We start from the raw sequence: 11,375 nt of genomic DNA on the forward strand, positions 1-11,375 counted from the left end.
AACAATTGAATTCCCCCCAAAGTAGCTTGAATTTTTGACATATTACTCATTTAAATCAAGCTTTAATGAAAGTATACTTTCATGATACTTTTGTGTGAAATTTTCAACTCTGAATTCTAAAATAATTCAAATAGTTAAGCGACCATGAGGTCTGCTCGATCATCATCATCATCTATTTAACGAGGGACCATTTACCATGTACCACTGCTATATTCAAAGATATTGGCGATAGCTGGGGTCCTAAAACAGAAAAAAATGCTTTATTATTTCTTTCTTTAATTGATTCTGAAAAAAATAGAAAATATTTGTTGTCAGATTATACAAAAAGCACTTTTCTTAATTAAATGTGATTATCATCTTTTTAGCGAGCCATTTCAAAATCTCATTGTAACCCATTTGAATGGGGTGTGGGTGAAAACCGGAATGATTTGGCTCCCTGCAACGCCCTCTGCTGTTTGGTGTCTTGAGTGAAGCTAGTTCTATTTTCCCTCCCTATATGTGCACTCTGTTCTGCTACACAGATATGTTCTCTGTAATATGTGGAACACTATTCCACATACTATATATATATATATATATATATATATATATATATATATATATATACCGTATATTCTCGTGTATAAGCCGAGTTTTTCAGCACACTTTTGTATGCTGAAAAAGGGCACTCGGCTTATACACGGGTGAACTTACCTGGTGTCCGGTCCCTCGGCTGTTAACTTCTGCATATGCGTTCCAACAACAGGAAGTTCGGCATTTGGAACGCAAACTTGCGTTCCAAATGCCGAACTTCCTGTTGTTGGAACGCATATGCGTTCCACTGCGCGGTAAGTGAAAAAAAATCTCTCTCTCTTTTTTTTTTTTTTTAATTTACAGTGCAATTACATAATGAACAAACAATACAGCCACCATGTTATGTAGCACTTTACAGAAAATGTTCATACATTTATATCCCTACCCCTTATATACCCCTTTATTTAGGTTAGGTTGTACCCAATGATTTTATCATTATTTATGAATGTTCCTTGTCATGTACTGTTATTTATGGTTTAGCTAAAAATGATTTCATAGATTGAACCTATCAGTTTCCACCCTAGGCTTATACTCGAGTCAATAAGTTTTCCCAGTTTTATGTAGTAAAATTAGGTGCCTCGGCTTATATTTGGGTCGACTTATACTCGAGTATATACGATATATATATGTATATATATATATATATATATATATATATATATATATATATATATATATATATACATATATATATATACACACACATACACACACACGTGTATATTTATATAAATTTCTGTATATCATAGCTATATATTCTAGTTATCCTTTCTACCAGCCTGAATGTATGTCGGAATGGAGCGCAGAGTGCATTACCAATCTGTTCCAGCTGCCAGAATGGAGCCCCAAGGACCTTAGCCATCCATTACAGATGCCGGAATGGAGCCCCGAGGACCTTAACCATCCATTATGGCTGCCAGAATGAGGTTCTGAAAACCTTAGCCATCCATTCCGGCTGCCCGAATGGGTCTTCCAAGACCTTAGTCATCCATTTCAGCTGCCGGATTGGAGCTCTAAGTACATTAATCATACATTCTGGGTGCCGGAATGGAGCTACGAGGACTTTAACCGTCCATTCTGCGTGCCGGAATGGAGCTCTGAGGACCTTAACCATCCATTCTGGCTGCAGGAATGGGGTTCTGAACACCTTAGCCATCCATTCCTGGTGCAGGAATGGAGCTCTGAGCACCTTACCCATCCATTTCGGGTGTCGAAATAGGTTTGCCAGTACCTTAGCCCATCCATTCTGATTGCCAGAATGGAGCTACAAGGAACTTAACGATCCATTCTGGTTGTCGGAATGGTGGTCCGAGGAACTTAGCCATCCATTCCGGCTGCGGAGCTCCGAGGACCTTAACCATCCATTCCGGCTGCCGGAATGGGGTTTTGAACACCTTAGCCATCCATTCCTGGTGCAGGAATGGGGCTCTGAGCACCTTACCCATCCATTCTGGCTGCTGGAATGGAGCTCCGAGGTCCTTAACCATCCATTCCGGCTGCCGGAATGGTGCTCCGAGGAACTTAGCCATCCATTCCGGCTGCCGGGATGGAGCTCCGAGTACCTTAACCATCCATTACGGCTGCCGTAATGGGGTCCTGTACAATTTAGCCATCCATTCCGGGTGCAGGAATTGAGCTCTGAGCACCTTACCCATCCATTTCGGGTGTCGGAATGGGTCTTCCAGTACCTTAGCCATCCATTTGGCCTGCCAGAATGGGTCTGCCAGTACCTTAGACAACCATTTCGGGTGCCGGAATGGAGGTCTGAGTACATTAAGCATTAATTTTGGCTGCCAGAAAGGAGCTCAGAGTACATTAATCATCCATTCTGGGTGCCAGAATGGGGCTCTGAGCACCTTACCCATCCATTCTGGATGCCCAAATGGGTCTGCCAGTACCTTAGCCATCCATTCCGGCTGCCGGAATGGGTCTGCCAGTACCTTAGCCATCCATTCCTGCTGCCTGAATGGGTCTGCCAGTACCTTAGCCATCCATTCCTGCTGCCGGAATGGGTCTGCCAGTACCTTAGCCATCCATTCCAGCTGCCGGAATGGATGAATAATGTACTCAGAGCCTCATTCCGGCACCTGGAATAATTGTCGTAGATATTGAGAGCTCAATTCTGGCAGCCGGACTGGATGGCTAAGGTCCTTTGGGCTCCATTCCAGCAGCCGGAATGGAAGGGTAATGCACTTAGCGCTCCATTCCAACATACATTCAGGCAGGTAAGACGGATAAGTAGAATATATAGCTAAGATATAATGGAATATATATACAATATAAATCTATTAAGTATATATATATATATATATATATATATATATATATACTTACACATATATATATATATATAGGCTTATACTCGAGTCAATAAGTTTTCCCAGTTTTATGTAGTAAAATTAGGTGCCTCGGCTTATATTTGGGTCGACTTATACTCGAGTATATACGGTATATATATGTATATATATATATATATATATATATATATATATCATACACACAATACAAGATATTATGCAATATGATAAGTTTACACATATTACAGAGGGCATATCTGTGCAGCAGAACATAATGCAGGGAGAGAAGACATAGTTGTCTTTTCTCTCCCTATAGAAAAGACACATCAAGCTTCACTCAAGACACATTCCGGCTTTTACCTAACTCCAAATGAATGTGTACAATAAGTGGGGTTATACTGGTGTCAGCTTTAAGGGTGTACAATTACAGAGGATGATACAGGATAGTAAAGGAATGGGGAGTGGTTTGGAAGCAGGGCGTATTGTCTGTACACACCCAGAAAAGCCAGAAAGATCACTTAACAGGAGGACACTGTTGCTGGTGAAACTTAAAGGAAAAACAAAGGAGCCTAGTAAATAGGAACACTGCCAAGATGTCTTTAGCATCTCTTATTTCTTTCCTCAAAAGCAAAGAATCGATTATTTTCAACGCTGTGGTAGCATTATTGACTGTTGGAGGACAACAACTTTTTTCTTTTTTTGCTTTCAGCTGCCCATGCAGTCCCACGGAGAATCTGAGGTACGGACTTGCTTTTTTGGGAGTACCTGCCTTGGTCCTGCTCATCGTGGGACTAGTGTTCAATGACAATACCTGGAGATTGTTCACAGGTTCCACATATGACTCGTCCATCCAGGAGAGAAGTACCCAGAGCATCCTCATGAAATATAAGCTTATCTGCTTTGTGCTTGGGAACATCATTGGCAGAGCTCTTGTGGCTCCAATCACTTGGCTAGCAGTCACTTTGCTGAACGGGTCCTACTATGTGTGCGCTGTCAGCGAGTTTGCCAGTGTGGATCGCTATGATATTTTCAAGAACCTGAGTGCTGACGTAAGGAGGCGCACTCTGGCTCAGTTCCCTTGTCCCCAGCTGGTTCCAAGCAATTTAACCCGATTCAAAGATGAAGTGGTACTGGAGCTCAAATACCAATCTCAGGTATATGTGATGCATCATATTTGACTGCAATGGCAGATTGTTTGATACTACAAATGCTCAGAGATATAACTGCAAAGTTCATGTGAATGCTCATATATTGCACCAGGTTGCTATTCCAGCACTTTAAAAGTGTATTCAGTGTTTTTATAATTTACCATGATTAAATATATAAATATGGTTAATGCAACACAAAATGCAAACTTGTTATATAATATAGTAGAAATAATTGCAGGCAATGAAACAAGTGTGACAAAGGAAACAGATGAAGTGTCATGGACATTAGGCACAATATCACGATTACATAATGATGCAGAAGTTGGGACACTTCCACAAGTAGGAAGACAGTTTGTACACAACTAAACCATACATAAACTGCAAAACACTTAAGGGAAAAGCTACAGCTATTTATTGTTTCATTTACATGCTGGTGTGCAGTGGACCTGATTGACAGCACATTTGAGGAGTACTGCAATGGTGTTCCTGTACTGTCTGCCCAATAATGTTAGGGGGCAAGACTATTTTATGGTCATTGGAAACGCCGCCATAAACTAGATGTGCGCCTAGATGTAGAAAGAGGTGGAGGATTCCAAAGATACAAACTGTACAGTGGTCACATCAAAGTCCAACCTCCTACCTCTTTAGAACCACCAACTTCATTAAATTATATCAGGTTAGTCTAGTTTAATTTTTACATTGAGCACCTAAAAATGTGATTCTCTGCCAAAGTGCAAAAAAGTCACTTTGCTTTTCTGTAAATCAATGAACACCCCCAAAAAAGCTTTGTCTCCACACCTTCATCATCATTTATTTATATAGGGCCAGCAAATTCTGTAGCACTTTACAATTGGGGACAAACATAGTAATTAACAAACTGGGTAAAAGAGACAAAGAGGTGAGAAGCCCCTGCTGGCAAATTTACAATTCAATGAGATTATTTCACTGTGCAAAATGAAAGTCTGTTTTACACTGCTCTGCAAAACGAGTGTGCTTCCTCCTTAACTTGCAAGGAATGTTCTCACCTTAACCACTTTCTCCCATTGGCCAGTGCAAAGTTCTCCACAAATGCTGCATTAAGGGGATTTAAAAAAAAGCCTAAAGCTTACCTGCCACTTTGCAACAGCGACTGGTGTTTTAGGATAAGTAAAGTCATTGTTGGGACAGCTTCCTATTGGACACACTGTCATGGGATGATTTTTTTATTAATAAATGGTTACGAAAAACGTCATTGTTGTGATGACATGATTAGCAGGGCAAAACCTCGTTAATTCATAAATGGGCCCCTAAGTCAAGTGAAGGAAAACATAAATATTTTACGATGCGTCTCTATTGTTTTGCACTTTGCAGCTAAGACCCTGCATTTTAAAAAGTACATATATGATTAAAATATAAAATGCAACAGTAACACATATCTGTACGGCTGAATTTGACTATCATCATCACCATTTATTTATATAGCGCCACTAATTCTGCAGCGCTTAACTCATTCACATCAGTCCCTGCCCATTTGGAGCTTACAGTCTAAATTCCCTAATATACACACACAGACAGAGAGACTAAGGTCAATTTGATAGCAGCCAATTAACCTATCAGGATGTTTTTGGAGTGTGGCAGGAAACTGGAGCACCTGAAGGAAACCCATGCATACACAGGGAGAACATACAAACTCCACACAGATAAGGCCATGGTGGGAATTGAACTCATGACCCCAGTGCTGTAAGGCAGAAGTGCTAACCACTTAGCCACTGTGCTGCCCATAACTATCATAACTAGTGTAAAGATATGTTAAACAAAATAAGTATATTTAAGAAACCAGTAAACCAAAACATGATTTGATTTATAGGAATTTGGAAACTTTTAACTTTAATGGTCTCAAAAATTGCAATATGTATAATAATAATAACAATAATAATAATAATAATAATCATTATACCGTTTTTTAGTAGAATAGTCCAAAAAGGTGTTCAGTCTTTTATCACACTTATTTTAGGAATATTCAGACAATGACAAACCACTGATTAGGCAGTGTGACTGAGTGCACTAGAAAGTAGAATGGGTAGAAAGGACATGAGGAATGTTAGTGTGATTGTTTTTGGTGCTGCAATTTCAGTAAGGTGGTTGTGACCAAATTTCATATTGTGATGCAACACTTTATATGCTAAGAAGTGCTTTTATTTTATTCCTCAGTCTGCCCAAACAAGTTTTATATTTTGTATTTCTCAATTTGGGTAATTTATTCAGTACTAATTAAATATTGGAATATTTAGCTTTGGATCAGGATATGAGCAAATAGCTTTGCATTTTATAAGCATTATATAAGGGGAAAATGGTTAACATACAAAAATATTCTTTTCCATGATTCATCCCATTGTTATTATCATGCAATTAGTGCAGCCACAATTTAAAAGGCATATATACATCTGAACATTAGACCAAGACCAAATCTGGCCAATGTCTTTTTTTATACCAGTTTGACCAATTAAATATTTTCTCCCCGCCAACAACTAGGACTATGGGCATCTCTGTAACTATTACTGCATGATAAGGTCTCTTACACAGAAGCAGTACTGCTAGTTGGGGGGAGGTTGGGAGTTCACATTAAAGGCTTATTTACAATCAGGAGCAAATGCAGCTCCTAAATCTGCACCTAACTCTAAATCGGCTCCTAATCATTTACTTTAGTCTTGGTAGAGAAAATTAAAGCTACAATTCCATGAAAAAAATGTGTTTTTTTAACATAAATATATCTGGTTGCCTGTTAGAAGGCACATTGTTTTGTTCTATTTTCCTTTGTATTTTATTCACACTGCCATTCATAATTTACAGTCTGTACCATGGCAATCAGTCACATGACATATAATCTAATTAGCGGCTTTAGAACATCTATCTTCTCAGCATGCACATTCATAGTACAATCCTCACTCTGTCCTTCCTCTGCCATCACATGACCATTGCGGAGCTTCCTGCCTGACGCACTCTGACTCCGAGATTACTTTGCACTCTCCTCCTGAAGGAGATTCACTTCCACAGAGACACTTTCTTGCAGTGGCAGCCATGTGAATCTGTCCCACAGTGAGATTTTGCAAAGAGAAGACTGAGTTATATTATAGGGAGACTCCCTGTGAAAACTTGAATAAAAAAAAAGTGTGGGATTGCAGCTTCATTAAACATGACCCTTTGACAGGAATAGAACAGCAATACATTTTGAACAAATAATTATTTAAGGTTTATAGAGCATGTGAATTCTTGTTCATTGCCTAACCTTATCTGGGCTGTTTGCCAATTTATTGAAAAGAAATATGTTGTATTTTAGTCTGACGTATTAGAGCTGTTTTTCTTGTTAAATGCTGAAAGCTATTCCTGTATTGAGCCCAAATGAGAATGGTTTAAACTATATAATATATTAGGTGTTTTACAACAGTTTTAACAGTCCTCACTTCAGTTTTATCCTTGTACCAAGGCCCCTTTCCCTGGTGTTCAAAATCACACTTACCACCATATCTTAACATTAGTAAAAGCATGTAAACAGGTTCGGGGATAGAATTTACTCATGTTGTTCTCCATCAACCCCATCCGCAATCATGAGAAATATATGCTTTTACTGGCGCTCTCTTAATAACAGTGGGTCAGAGGCTGGTTAGCCTTAGGTCATAAAGCATGTTATTGTAACCCAACCTTTATGAAACCTGTACTGCTGTGTAGAACTAACTCTCTTGGTTGATCTGCTGCTGGATCTATACCCAGTATGAACATACTTGTACATACATGTGTTTAACCAATTCTGAAACTACAAATCACCATTAGCACAGTTAGATAATGACTGCATGCAGAGGGCGATGTGGTCATTGACCGCATACACCGCCTGCCCCAGTCAACATCTGGTAGATATTAACCAGGGGCCTGATTCATTAAGGATCTTAACTTGAGAAACTTCTTATTTCAGTCTCCTGGACAAAACTGCCTGTTTTTTCATGTAGCACACAAATACTTGATAGCTTATTTGCACACTGAAATTTAAAGTTGATACTTGTGTGCTACATGAAAAAACAGTCAGTATTTAACTTATGTGCAAAACAGAATACTAATTTGCACTCCTTGCATTGTAACATGGGTTTGTCCAGGAGACTGAAATAAGAAGTTTCTCAAGTTAAGATCCTTAATGAATCAGGCCCCAGGTGTTGATCATGTCTTTTTGGATCCATACATGCAGATATTTGGGGCCAGTTAGGTTTGAAAGTAAGCAGTGTGTATGGTCACTTTAAAATTGTGGCAAGCATAATCATGTTGTCTAGCTTGTATGGTTGTAGCCCATGTGCCAACAGGTACCTCAATGCAGGGCTTGTAGCAGTGTGACAGTCAACATTACACTTTGGAGCCCCAAAATGACATGCACGTAAGAAGGCATTCTAGGGCTCCAAAATGAAATTCTGCTTAGAGGGTAAGGGAACCATGATGTCCCCTTCCTCTCTGAGGAGAGAGTCTAGAAGGGTAAGTGAGGGAAGGATGGTTCAAGTAATGAAGCCTCAGCAGTTTCAACTAATGAATCTCCCTATTTCTGTGATTTGGAAGAGTGAAGACAAAGCAGTCAGTGAGACTGCTCAAATTACCAGCATGCAAACAGTGCTGCACTATGCTGTAACATATTAATATAGAGCAGTCTTCAGATTTGTATTATTATAGTTTATGTATTATGCAATTACATTTCTGTTCCTTTCTATTTAAAAAAAAACCAACATTCTCCCAAAATTAAAACATTTCCATAATTTCTGGTTATCCCAAAGTTATTTCAGTATACTACAAGCAACTATAACAACAATGCTCTTGACACCTAGGGGCCCAAAAACAAATACACAGCACCATACCTCACATTTCAGTACCTGGCGTCGGGAAAGGGAGCGTGGCCACCCCCCCAGGGGACTGCCTAGCTCTACAAAGCACTAGGTTGTCCCTTAGAAACATCACTTCCCCTCCAAACACTAAAAAACGCACCGGTAGTAGGTACGCTGCACCCGTTTACTGCTGCTCTGCTATGCAGGGAACGAAAGCTACTTCCCAACTTTCCCACCTGAAGGACTAACATGTCAACGGGTGGAACAGCGGAACAGAGCCCTAAAATCAGGTCATTTGGGAGGTATGTAACACTGAGGTTTCACCCTAAAGTAACAAGTGTCCCAGAGGAATACAAAAATGCTAAGTTTTTATTAATACCATCATAATTCTACCATATTTTTCACATTTAAGGAGGATATGTAACATAGAGCATACTATGCTGAAAAAATGGATAAGTATGCTGTCTAGAAGTGGTGTCCAAGTGTCTAAACCATAAATCACGTGGTAAATGGAGAAAGCTTGTGGTGTTAATAAACATGAATGAGCTAAAACTTACATTGCTATATTGCCACTTTACAAGAGCTCACATAGTTATGATATATGGGTTAAGAAATATGTTACCAGCGAAAAATAGTGTGTGGTCTGTGGCTAAAGTAAGCTCATATTTATTTCTGAACATTTGCAGTAATCAGTCTCTGATCCAAATATAAATAAGTAGAATAAGTTAGATGTAGCTTACAATTGAGTTAAGTACTTTATGGAACTGGTAATTTTCTACTTTAACATCACAGTATATTGCACTTTACCTGTTCTCCAATCTGATTTCTTTCAGATCAGTGGATGGCTTTTAATAGCATTGGTGGCCGTCGTATTCTTCATAACCCTGTGTGTAGCCAGGTGTTGTTCTCCTCTCACATATCTTCATCTGAGGTATTGGACCAGCTATGTCAATAATGAGCAGGCTCTCTTTGAGCAAGCAACAGATCAGCACTCAAAGATCTTTGCCATGGAGAACATCAAGAAATTTTTCGGGTTCTCGCCCGGGAGTAAAAATGTTTCTGAAATCCGCATCCCATCACGTTTGGACTGGAAGACTGTCTCTGGACTTGACCTTCTAAAGGTGGTCAATCAGGAATATTGCCATTACAGTCTTCTTCATGCATGGGTAGATGAGGATCCAACAGACGGGAAATTTATTCCAATAGATATAGAACAAGTTCCTGGAAGTATACCTCCAACTGTAACGTCGTAATTGCTTTTTTATTATCTTCTTTTAATTATTATATTTGATAAATGATGGTTCAGTGAATAAAAATTTAATTCCAATGTTTGTGGTAAACCTGAGGAGATATAGTTGAGACTTGTATTTCTATTTCTTTTGAAAAATAATGGTCCATTTTTCCACCTGCAAGATTTTTCCCATATCAGTTAATCATACAAAGTTAATATAATCCTTATCTAAATGTTTATTAGTGCTTGTACACAAATGTATTCCACAAAACCAGCACTCATCTCCTGAAACACTTTGTGCTACTACAATAATTCTGATGATCTGATTGGCTACAGTTATTCTATCCCCACTCACTTCAAAACTGAAGATATAGGGGAGGGGGAGTTCTCCAAAAACTGGTCAACCACTTTAAAATACTATTTTGTCATATCAAAGTCTCCACTAAAACTTACAGACTGCAATGGTCAAAGGTTTGATAATTTCTGCTCATTTCAGGAAGAATCGTTCTGCTACCTCCAGTCCATGCTGCCTATGGTCCTCCCCTTGCAGATGCATTGTACTACTCGGAGCCGGATTTAGACCTCATGGGGCCCTAGGCAAGATACTGGTTTGGGGCCCCCTCCCTGAAAATATCCATAGCACTCTAGTTTTTTAGCATAACATATACCCCTATTCAGGGGATGGCTGGCAGACTTTAGCCCGGGGGGGCAAGCATATAGCACTGGCCCATAAGTAGCATCCCATTTTTAAAGGGTGGTCTCACCGCCGGCCCTGGGAGGACCCTCTGGGGGCCCTAGGCAATTGCCTAGGTTGCCTAGTGGTAAATCCGGCCCTGGTACTACTCTCCGGGTCTAATGTAAAGTTGGATGCAAGTCCCTATGCAGATTTAAACACTTGTTACACTTAGAGAGGTGGACGGGGGAGGGAAGGGATGTTTCAATGTAAGCCAAGTGCTTATGTAGAGCTCTAGACAGATACAGATACGCCTGTCAGGAGGTGTATCTGTTGCTGGCGCTCCACCCTTATGAGTGATCATCGCGCGGACCTTGCAAGTGGTTTAAATAAAAAAAAGGATTTAAATGCATTTTTAAAAAAAAAAACAGCATACACAACCCCACCACCCTGCTCCCCATCCCAAAAAAATGCTACCAGCACTAGTGCTCCAGGCACTAAACTATGAGGCCACAATGTTCCTAATGCAGTTTTTTTTCACCATTTGGATGTAAGCAAAACCTCTGGAACGACAAGTTCTTGCTCCATGAGAAGCAGCAACTGTAATGACAGGTTCTGAGC

At 39.7% G+C, this 11,375-nt stretch overlaps 1 protein-coding gene across 1 annotated transcript; it reads left to right on the forward strand.

The window, feature by feature from the left end:
- The first annotated feature begins 3,380 nt into the window (after nucleotides 1–3,380).
- On the forward strand, nucleotides 3,381–10,177 carry CALHM4 (calcium homeostasis modulator family member 4). The gene is made up of 2 exons (XM_075202959.1): nucleotides 3,381–4,024; nucleotides 9,684–10,177. Exons 1-2 carry the CDS (start codon nucleotides 3,464–3,466, stop codon nucleotides 10,101–10,103), a joined length of 981 nt encoding a protein of 326 aa, XP_075059060.1. The 5' UTR covers nucleotides 3,381–3,463; the 3' UTR covers nucleotides 10,104–10,177.
- Nucleotides 10,178–11,375: the final 1,198 nt, after the last annotated feature.

Source organism: Mixophyes fleayi, chromosome 3, assembly GCF_038048845.1.
Source record: "Mixophyes fleayi isolate aMixFle1 chromosome 3, aMixFle1.hap1, whole genome shotgun sequence".
Taxonomy (NCBI): domain Eukaryota; kingdom Metazoa; phylum Chordata; class Amphibia; order Anura; family Limnodynastidae; genus Mixophyes; species Mixophyes fleayi.

Excerpts from the sequence above, each read along its gene's own strand:
- CALHM4 (XM_075202959.1), top strand. The coding sequence starts at position 3,464 with ATGTCTTTAGCATCTCTTATTTCTTTCCTCAAAAGCAAAGAATCGATT. Across the intron at positions 4,025-9,683 it reads AGCTCAAATACCAATCTCAG|ATCAGTGGATGGCTTTTAAT; the intron begins GTATATGTGATG and ends GATTTCTTTCAG.